General features: G+C 36.7%; 1 protein-coding gene across 2 annotated transcripts; it reads left to right on the plus strand.

Annotated features, from left to right (window-relative positions):
- Positions 1 to 230: 230 nt before the first annotated feature.
- LOC107557012 (heat shock protein HSP 90-alpha 1) lies at positions 231 to 11,313 on the plus strand. 2 transcript variants are annotated; one of them, XM_016240299.1, is made up of 11 exons: positions 231 to 376; positions 1,872 to 2,024; positions 2,109 to 2,475; positions 2,981 to 3,114; positions 3,200 to 3,499; positions 3,581 to 3,746; positions 4,465 to 4,655; positions 4,736 to 4,883; positions 4,960 to 5,228; positions 5,309 to 5,642; positions 11,207 to 11,313. In XM_016240299.1, the coding sequence occupies exons 2-11, from the start codon at positions 1,872 to 1,874 to the stop codon at positions 11,311 to 11,313; spliced, it is 2,169 nt and encodes a 722-aa protein (XP_016095785.1). In that variant the 5' UTR covers positions 231 to 376. The 2 variants fall into 2 exon arrangements, with proteins under 2 accessions (XP_016095785.1, XP_016095784.1); XM_016240298.1 differs by lacking the exon at positions 11,207 to 11,313 and adding an exon at positions 7,261 to 7,566.

Below are 11,313 nucleotides of genomic sequence, written 5' to 3' on the forward strand. Positions count from 1 at the left end.
AAGTGCCACGCAAAACATTGATTGACAGACACCTCTTGTGACTCCCTGCCCCAAAAAGGACGAAAGGGGTATATGATAGTGGACTCGCCTCGCCTGGTCTCGCACACACAGCCCGCCGGTCTTACTTTAGCTCTCTATCACCCCTCCTTACTCTAGTGGACATTCCTTCTGGAACTTTCTCAATCGGGGGTTCGAGAAACTTTGCTCTCAAGTATATAAAGAGTGAAGAAGGCCCAATGCTCGGCAGATAAAGCGAAAGCAGCGACGAGAAGTCAACGCCAGAGAGCACAGCTCAACAAACTCAAAGCAAACTCAGATCTCCATACGCCAGGAGAATATTTGCACAGACGTTTTATCACAGAAGACAATCATCAAGGTAATTCAATGTGCTAAATTTGTACTGTTTTTTTTTATTTTTTAGAATTTTAATTTGTTTAATTTAATTTCAAATGCTTTACAGATATGTTAAAATTCTATCAGAACTTAGAATCATTTGAATGGCGTTAATGGCACATTTAATTTTTTTACAACATTTTCCTCAGATTAAGAATTAAAGGCAAATAATATAAGCAACTTCACTGGGTTGCATACAGAAGCTAGGAGCACATGTCTGCAAGCATGGCTCTAGGAGAAGCCTAATGACAGCTGTGGCTTTTCAGACAATTTGTTAAACCAGAGCAACTCAAAATATTGTCCTAAAATGAGAATAGGTCGTATTACATTAGTTAAACCCCCAAAAATGGGGTAAAAAGATACTTCAGGTCGCATAATTGCAGCATTTGCCTGCTGCTTCTGTGAAATGTGACACTCCTTCGAGATTTATAGTGACAGGTGTTGAACATGTGGTATTGATTCGACGGATATAGAAGGCTTGGATCAGCTGTTGCTTCATTATCATTCATTTAAAGTTTGAAGGCTTTTGGCCAGAGATAAAAGCAATATATTTGTATTTTGAAAAATTGACAATAATTAATCATCTTTTTTTTTCACCTTTTGAGTTGAATAATCTGCAGTTTTAATTCATAGGAATTTTGGGATGTAGTGATGAAATTAACAAAAGCATTTTGGCACAGAATATTTATAGTATGTGATATTTGTGAACTTTCAGAGGAATATTACAGACAGAATAAAATAAATTAAGATTTATATATATATATATATATAGTATATATATATCACTAAGTTGTCATTCCAACATTTATGTTTAGTAAGAATAAATATAATATCTGTATTTTGAGGAGGGTTATTATAGTTAACTAAAATTTAAACTAAATCCATAAAATTAAATTAAAATAAATAGTTTTGTTAGTAAATTAAATAATATTTTTTATAAAAATGTAATTAAATAAAATATTTTTATTTCAATTTATTTATTTATTTCAGCTAGTTTCCTGAAGCACTTGATGTTCTAAAATAATTACCGGTATATATATATATATCAGCAGAAAATATAAAAATGAAATCTAATTCAAAATATTAAAAACTGTGATAGTATCTCAATGATACTATCAAAATGTATTATTTAATATTATATTTTATATTATTTTCAACTTTTAGTTATGAATAATCTGTACTTTTCAATGAGAATTTGAGTGATTTAGAATGTAGTGATGAAAGCAAAGAAAACATTAATAGAGGATTGTATCACAAAACATTTTAGTATAAAAAATATTTAGTTTGTTGAAGACACAATAAGTTCATTCTTAAAGGAACAGGAGTCATTCCAACATATATGCTCAGTAAGAATAATTACAGGACACACAATGCTCAGAAATCTAATGGAACACATCTGTTTGTTATTTTCCAATTATATTAAGACTTGATATTCCAGAATCCTTATTTATAATCCTGATTATATATCTTTTATGCAGATGCCTGAGAGCGCTGCACGGCCGATGATGGAGGAGGAAGCAGAGACCTTCGCCTTCCAGGCTGAGATCGCTCAGCTGATGTCTCTGATCATCAACACCTTCTATTCCAACAAAGAGATCTTCCTCAGGGAGCTCATCTCCAACTCTTCAGATGTAAGTCAATCAGTGCGTTATCCATTTATGTACCAGTGTTTGTTCCAAAAATGCACAATAAAACAATGCATATCTTCAAAACAGGCATTGGACAAGATCAGATACGAGAGCTTGACGGACCCAAGCAAACTCGACTCGTGCAAGGACCTGAAGATTGAACTCATCCCCGATCAGAAAGAGCGCACGCTCACAATCATCGACACCGGCATCGGCATGACCAAAGCTGACCTCATCAACAACCTGGGCACCATCGCCAAATCCGGCACCAAGGCCTTCATGGAGGCCCTGCAGGCCGGAGCGGACATTTCTATGATCGGCCAGTTTGGAGTGGGTTTCTATTCCGCCTACCTAGTGGCCGAGAAAGTCACGGTGATCACCAAACACAATGATGACGAGCAGTACATCTGGGAGTCTGCAGCTGGTGGTTCCTTCACAGTGAAGCCAGACTATGGTATGAGCCCTCATAAGTGTTTCATTGGGCTTTTTTTAGTCTAAAAGTACTGGAACTTGACATAAGTGACCACAAAACCAGTCATAAGGGTCAATTTTTCGAGATTGAGATTTATACGTCATCTGAAAGCTGAATAAATAAGCTTTCCATTGATGTATGGTTTGTTAGGATAAGACAGAGATACAACTATTTGAAAATCTGGAATCTGAGGGTGCAAAAAAATCTAAATATTGAGAAAATCATCTTTAAAGTTGAAGTTCTTAGCAATGCATATTACTAATCAAAAATTAAGTTTTGATATATTTACAGTAGGAAATTTACAAAATATCTTCATGGAACATGAGCTTTACTTAATATCCTAATGATTTTTGGCATACAAAAAAAAGAAAAATCAATAATTTTGACCCATACAATGTATTGTTGGCTATTGCTACAAATATACCCCAGCGACTTAACACTGCTTTTGTGCTCCAGGGTCACATATGCATTTGCTTTGGAATTACAGGCCCATCCATTGGACGTGGCACCAAAGCCATTCTCCACCTTAAAGAAGATCAGTCCGAATATGTTGAGGAGAAGCGCATCAAGGAAGTCGTGAAGAAACACTCTCAGTTCATCGGTTACCCCATTACGCTCTTCGTAAGTGCTTGTACTTTGGTACAAGAACAGCAAACCTTGGTTCCTCTCCACTTGAACAAATAAAGCATCAATTCTCATCTTGCAGGTTGAGAAACAGAGAGAGAAAGAGGTTGATCTTGAAGAAGGAGAAAAGGAGGAGGAGGTGGCGGCCGGCGATGAGAAAGACAAACCCAAGATCGAGGACTTGGGCGCCGATGAAGATGAAGACACCAAAGATGGCCAGAACAAGAGGAAGAAGAAGGTCAAGGAAAAGTACATCGATGCTCAAGAACTGAACAAGACCAAGCCCATTTGGACCCGTAACCCTGATGACATCACCAACGAGGAGTACGGCGAGTTCTACAAGAGTTTGAGCAACGACTGGGAGGATCACCTGGCTGTTAAGGTTGGTAGGAATATCGAGTCAGAAATGGCTGGACTTGATGAAGGCTAGATGATTAAACCACCCATGTTCGTCTTGTTGCAGCACTTCTCAGTTGAGGGCCAATTGGAGTTCCGCGCTCTATTGTTCGTACCCAGAAGAGCCTCTTTTGACCTTTTCGAGAACAAGAAGAAGAGAAACAACATTAAATTATACGTACGCAGGGTCTTCATCATGGACAACTGCGAGGAGCTCATTCCAGAATATCTCAGTAAGTCTCTCAGGAGTGCATTTGCCAGTGATTCCTAGAAATTACATCCTCCCGAGAACCAGAAAAAAGCGGTGTCAATTTTACATTGGTTAGAGCACAAGAAAAAAATGGAAACATAAAATTTTTGAAAAATTATGTTTTATTCATATGTTATGCTACAGTATGTATGTATGTAGAGGACACCAGGACTCAAAATAAAATGACATGAATAAACATGAAAAGGGAAAAACAATGGGATTTAAAAAAAAAATCACTAATCAATTTTTAGGTTTCACCACCAAACTTTGTATAAGTATGATTCTCAACTATAAAAGATATAACAAACATTACTTTATGCAATATGTGTGTTCAATTTCCATAAACTGGTTTCCCCATTAAACACAATGTTATCTATACACTGTACATAATTTGCATATTAATGTGCTGTTGGGACAGCATGTTGAAAAAAGGAGTGTAATAATTGGCCAGATTTTCATAATAATATCTAATATTGCATAGGCATATTGCTATATCATTTATTTTCCTATTCATTTATTGTGTGTGTCTCCCAAAATGCACAATAAACATGTGTTTAGTCCTGGTGTCCTCTACAGTGGACATGTATGAAATCAATATCACTAAAATATAATGTCCTCTACAGAGACAAAAACTCCATAGCTGGGTCTCAGTAGGATATGTCAGAGAATTGAAATGTTAATGAGTTAAACTTTTGTCCCAGACTTCATTAAGGGTGTTGTGGACTCAGAGGATCTGCCGCTGAACATCTCCAGAGAGATGCTTCAGCAGAGCAAGATCTTGAAAGTCATCCGCAAGAACCTGGTCAAGAAGTGTCTGGAGCTCTTCACCGAGCTCTCCGAGGACAAAGACAACTACAAGAAATACTACGAGCAGTTCTCCAAGAACATCAAGGTGTGTGTGTGTGCTTTCCGAGTAGCTATTGAAATCACATTTATCATACCTCCGAGCTAAAATGTATTTTCCAATTGTAGCTGGGCATCCATGAAGACTCTCAGAACCGCAAAAAACTCTCAGAGATGCTTCGCTATTACACATCAGCTTCCGGAGACGAGATGGTGTCCCTCAAGGACTATGTGTCTCGCATGAAGGACAGCCAGAAGCACATCTACTACATCACTGGTTAGTAGCTGGCTAATGAATTTAAATATTATTTGAACCCACAGATGCCTCATACGAACCTTGCTCTTCTCCAAAGGTGAGACCAAAGATCAGGTGGCCAACTCTGCTTTTGTGGAGCGCCTGCGCAAAGCCGGTCTGGAGGTGATCTACATGATAGAGCCCATCGATGAGTACTGCGTTCAGCAGCTGAAGGAATACGATGGCAAAAACTTGGTATCAGTGACCAAAGAAGGCCTGGAGCTGCCCGAGGACGAGGAGGAGAAGAAGAAGCAGGAAGATTTGAAAGCCAAATATGAGAACGTATGCAAGATCATGAAAGACATTCTCGACAAAAAGATTGAGAAGGTATACACCGTTAGCATACTAGGCTTTGATTTTGAAGTGCACACTCTTTAGAGCCATTAAATGATAGTGTATCCAAACAGGTCACCGTCTCAAACCGTCTGGTGGCTTCGCCTTGCTGCATCGTCACAAGCACCTACGGATGGACGGCCAACATGGAGAGGATCATGAAGTCTCAGGCCTTGAGGGACAACTCCACCATGGGCTACATGACCGCTAAAAAGCACCTAGAGATCAACCCCGTCCATCCCATCGTCGAGACCCTCAGAGAAAAAGCCGAAACTGACAAGAACGACAAGGCCGTGAAAGACTTGGTGATCCTGCTGTTTGAAACAGCGTTGCTCTCCTCTGGATTCACGCTGGAAGACCCACAAACACATGCCAACCGCATCTACAGGATGATCAAACTTGGTCTTGGTAAGTTGGATGACTACAAAAATAAAATATTTAAACACATCAACCTAGGTTATTGGTAATGCTCATCCAAAAAAATCAGTCCACCACTACTCTTAATAATAAAATATAATTTATATATATTAAATATAATAATTGGCATCTAGAACCTTTAACATCAGTGGAACTTTTCCAATTCATAGACAAAAAAAGTTTCTTAAGATGATTTAAATGTTCTTCACACTAATTTAAAATGGTTCTTTTAAGAATTATCCACTAAAACATTTCAGTCCACTATTAGACTCTTAAATGTAAAGGTTCTTCATTGGCTTTTATGGTTCATTGAAGAACCTTTAACATCCGTGGAACCTTTCCATTGCATTCTTTTTAATGGAAAAAAGGTTGTTTAGAACATTAAAATGTTCTTCACACTAATAAAACATTTTACTTTTAAAGGGATAGTTCACCCAAAAATGAAAATGTGATGTGTATCTGCTTACCCCCAGGGCATCCAAGATGTAGGTGACTTTGTTTCTTCAGTAGAACACAAATTATGATTTTTAACTCCAGCCGTTGCAGTCTGTCAGTCGTGTAATGCATGGCAATGGTAACAAAATCTATGAGAGTTAAAAAAACATGCACAGACAAATCCAAATGAAACCCTGTGGCTCGTGATGACACATTGATGTCCTAAGACACGAAACGATCGGTTTGTGCCAGAAACCGAACAGTATTTATATCATTTTTTACCTCTAATACACCACTATGTCCAACTGTCTTTGAGCGCGCGCACGGCCTCCGGTGCATGAGGTGTGTACGCGCTCTGGTGTAGTTTACGTTAATGGGTGTGTTGATATCCAGCCGAAGAGCGATCAACCATAACTTCAGGCGAGCAGGCTCAGAAGGAGATCACTTCCGGCGCTTGTGTAAACTACGCCAGAGCGCGAACACACCTCACGCACCGGATGCCGTGCGCGCGCTCAAAGCAGCTGGACATAGTGGTGTATTTGAGGTAAAAAATTATGTAAATACTGTTCGGTTTCTCGCACAAACCGATCGTTTCATGTCTTAGGACATCAATGTGTCGTCACGAGCCGCAGGGTTTAATTTGGATTTGTCTGTGCATGTTTTTTTAACTCTCATAGATTTTGTTACCATTGCCATGCATTATACGACTGACAGACTGCAACGGTTTGAGTTAAAAATCATCATATGTGTTCTACTGAAGAAACAAAGTCACCTACATCTTGGATGCCCCGGGGGTAAGCAGATAAACATCACATTTTCATTTTGGGGTGAACTATCCCTTTAAGAATTATCCACTAAAATATATTATACTTTATTAAACTCTTAAAATTAAAGGTTCTTCATTGGCTTTGATGGTTCATTGAAGAATCTTTAACATCCATGGAACCTTTCCATTGCACTACATGTTCTTTTTAATGGAAAAAAGTTTCTTTAGAACAATAAAATGTTCTTCACACGAATAAAAAAAAAAGGTACTTTTAAGAACTGTCCAATGAAACGTTTTTTTGGGAACCCAAAAATGGTTCTTCTACGGCCTTTATTTTTAAGGGTGTAGTCTTAAATGAAATTTCATTGGAAAAAATGCCTTCATTGTATTTAATCTCTTCTCTTTCAGGCATTGATGATGATGACTCTACCGTAGAAGACATTACTCAACCCACTGAAGAAGATATGCCAGTTCTGGAAGGTGATGAAGACAGCTCTAGAATGGAGGAAGTTGACTAAAGAGTTTATAAAGAGTAATAATTGCTAATGCATTTAATTTATTGTTTTTGTAAAAACAATCCAAAAGAGAACGTTAACTAGCCAATTAAATTTATTGTCATGCTTTTTGTGTAGTTACTGTACCAGAAATTTGAATTTTCTGAGCTTTTCTAATACAAGCAGTTTTTTTTTTTGTAAACCAACGTTGAAAGTTTTTAATAAATGAATGATAAATGTGATCTGGCGTCACTCTTTATTTCGCATCGAGCGATCTAGAAATTTCATCTCAGTCTTGGCCCCGCCCCTTTAACCGTTGTAAACGGAGGCGGGCGGGGATGATTGACAGTCAAGCCCCTCCCCCTGCATCCGTTGGAAAGCGTTGAGAAGATCTTTTTATACAGTCTATGGAGAAGATTCGAGAGATTTCTGGAGCGTCCACGCTCCCGGCTTTACGTAAAGAAGCGCCGCTGACGTACGTTACGGATCTCCCAGAGCTCAGTGACAGCTGAGGAGAAAACTCTACAAGCCTTACGGAGAACCGCTTAATCTAACTCACTCTAACAAACCATTCAATGTAAGAATACAGAATCTGAATAACATCCCAATTCGCCATCATTTGACTCTTTTCGCCTGCATATTCGACGTTTATTCGCGCTTCGTTCATTCGTCAACACTCTTTTAACAGTTGCGATGCTGCTGCGCTACTTTTAATTTCCTATCTCAATTTAAAATGAGTTTTAACATCAGTCGGCATGTTTAAATCGGCGGATTGCAGTCCTCAGACCATCTGGAGTTGTTACCTCAGAGGATTTCCATCAGATTAAACGAGGCTCCTGTACCTTTAAGATAAATGTGCTTATGAACGCATGCAAGGAATTATTACACATGCACGGAGTGCATTATAAATATGTGATTTTATAGATGATGTTGCTATTATTAAAGCTTAAGGTGTAACAGAATGCACTGGTGCATTGCGTGGGAGTCAAATAAGTTATATTAATAGAATTAATGCAATACCCTTTTGCATTTGAATTAAACCATGTTATGTTTCCTTAAATGGCTTAGGAAGGTTATACAGTATAGTATAAGATTTTGATCTCGATTCAGTGTCAATACACATGTATATACTGTATTAGGGGATACAAATCTTCTGTTGAATGCAGTTTTTTGGCACCATTTTAAACTTTTCTTGGGTTAAATTCAGTATTTACTTGCTTTCATTAATATTCACTTGTGTGTACTTATACGAGTATCATTGAAAATTTAAAAAGAATGTAGTTTATTAACTTTTTTAATTTCACGTTTATGTCTAAATATTTATTCAAATGCAAAACTTAAAAATAAGTAAGCAGGTATGAGCTGCAATACTCTTTTGAGAAACTAGACTAGTAGATACATGCATATTTATTAAAGAGCAAACCATGTCATTACAAATAAAACAGATTTTTTTTCCCGAGCATCCAATTAGCTTCTTTGCATTGGAATTTAAAACCATTTTCTCTATTTTAATCTTACATAGGCCTACTACACTAATTGTAATATAAGTAGTCTAATAGAAATATTAGAAAAAAATATTTTAAGTGGCCATTAATGGACCATAATTATTGCAAAATAGTATTTAGGACCAAACGATCTCCTAAAAATAGTAAATAAATATTATTGAACTAAAATATAGAACGTTTATTTAATAATTTTTTTAAAAATTGATTATTGTTAATTTTATTTGGACTGATTAATCAGTAATAAAATAAAAACAAAGATGCACATTACAAGAAACATAACAGTGCTTTTTAAAATTTTAATGCAAAAAATAATGATAATTAAATCATATATTTAAAAAAAAATAGCATGTAGCCTTCAACTTTTTTATTCTTAAGTACTCATTGCTTCAGTAAACATGTCTTCATTTAAGCAATTTTACTTGCTGAAAAATACTTAAAAATTTTTTATTATTGTTATTTTTATTACTGACTGATTAATATTAGAAAAAAATATTTTAAGTAGCCATTAATGAACCATAATTATTGCACAAATAGTATTTAGTACCAAACGATCTCCTCAAAATATTAAATAAATATGATTAGTATTACTATTAGTTTAGTCAGTAATAAATTAATTAAAAATAAGCATATTACAAGCAATACAACAGTGCTTTTTAAATTAATGCAAATTAATTTTTATAATTAAATAATATTTTTTAAACAATTGCATTTATCCTTCAGGCATTTTTATGAAGTAAACATTGCTTCAGTAAAAGTGTCTTCATTTAAGCAATTTTACTTGCTGAAAAATACTTATTGATTATTGTTATTTTTATTACTGACTGATTAATATTTTAGGTGGTCATTAATGGACCATAATTATTGCACAAATAGTATTTAGTACCAAACTACCTCCTCAAAATATTAAATAAATGTTATTGAACTAAAATATAGAACATTTATTTAACTGAAAAAAAATAGTTAAAGTGTATGGTCAAAAAACATTAATGTTGCCTCTCCATCACTCTCCAGAATAGAATGATACTGAAAATGTCATCGGCGTAATAATCAATGCATAATTTGCTGTAATGTTTACTAAAAGTTCCTGCAAATCCCCGTACAGTGAAGCGGTCATCTATCCTGCTTAAACCCATCCAGATGTATTGACAGCGCTGGTTTGTTTGGAAATATTGAGAGTTGCTTAAATCAGAGAAGCAATGTCGCAACTCTGATTTTCAATGGCTCTGGCTTTAACTGAGGCGAATTACGCCACATGAAGTGCGCCAAAACTATATTTATTGTTTGGATTTCGTATTAAAACGTACAAAATTTGAAACTGAGCTGTGACTTTGTTTCATATCACAAGCAGGGTTGATACTTTGGCGTGAGATTTACATGACAGAGCGTGAAAGCGTGAGAGTTGCAACTAGTGGTCGACCGATATATCGGCCGATATTTGGCATTTTTCAAATATCGGCATCGGCCGATAAGTTTTTCTGTTTGGCCGATGCATTCGAGGCGGGACTTTTATTTTGACCACACAGTGCTCACATTCTCCCTCTTGTTCGCTGTCGTTAACAGTTCTGTCTAATACTGATAGAAGTCTGTCTAATAATCCGACAGAACTGTTAAACAAAGGAATTAATGTTTTGTTAGTCTAGCCCACGAGACGCGCCGCTGCTGCGTTATTCATTCAAAACATTAGAGAAATATAGAAGCTCAATGCGGAGAAGATCTTGATTAGGTTAAAACCGAAACCAAGCCATTCACACTGAACGCAAACTCAGCGCATTTTTAGACGGACAAATACGACTGCTGCACTCGCGTCTCACACAAGAGATGCATAGAAAGCCATGCAAAGTTAAAACGTTTAGAAAATATGTCGCGAATTTGTGGAGGTTTATTCCTTTTCGCTGCGTCTCGTATGTTTTTAAATGCAGTCTGTGTGATCGGTGCTTCGGCTCTTTGGATTAAGCAATGCATAAATACATGATGCTGTTTTGTTCATAATTGTTTATGCAATTTACGAAATCATATTGAGTTAATTTAGACGTAATGCACGGTTTTTTATAGACTTATTTCCTTGCGTTGACAATTTAAATGCGCTGCATTATTTTGCTCATTGCGTGTCCTGTGGCTTCGGGAGACAAGACAAAAGTTTCCTTAACTCTGCATATAAAACATTAGAAGCTAGATATTAGTTTAATTTTTATTGTGTGTTTGACTGTTAAAACTAAAAATATTTGTTGTTTGTCTCAATAAATTGGGGTTAGGAAAATGTCAATCGATACCGAACGATATGAAACATTATATCGTTGATACATTTTTTAGCTATATCGCCCAGCCCTATTTTAATCTGACTTCTGACGGTTTCAGGCATCGACGAGGACGAAGTGTCCACAGAAGAGCCCAGCTCGTCTCCCATCGAGGACCTGCCGCCGCTGGAGGACGACGACGCGTCTCGCATGGAGGAGGTCGACTGA

This window comes from Sinocyclocheilus grahami, unplaced genomic scaffold (genome assembly GCF_001515645.1).
Source record: "Sinocyclocheilus grahami isolate Dianchi unplaced genomic scaffold, SAMN03320097.WGS_v1.1 scaffold587.1, whole genome shotgun sequence".
NCBI lineage: Eukaryota > Metazoa > Chordata > Actinopteri > Cypriniformes > Cyprinidae > Sinocyclocheilus > Sinocyclocheilus grahami.

Coding starts and splice junctions, on each gene's coding strand:
- LOC107557012 (XM_016240298.1), top strand. CDS start 1,872: ATGCCTGAGAGCGCTGCACGGCCGATGATGGAGGAGGAAGCAGAGACC. Junction 2,025..2,108: donor TCATCTCCAACTCTTCAGAT/GTAAGTCAATCA, acceptor TCTTCAAAACAG/GCATTGGACAAGATCAGATA. Junction 3,115..3,199: donor GTTACCCCATTACGCTCTTC/GTAAGTGCTTGT, acceptor CTCATCTTGCAG/GTTGAGAAACAGAGAGAGAA.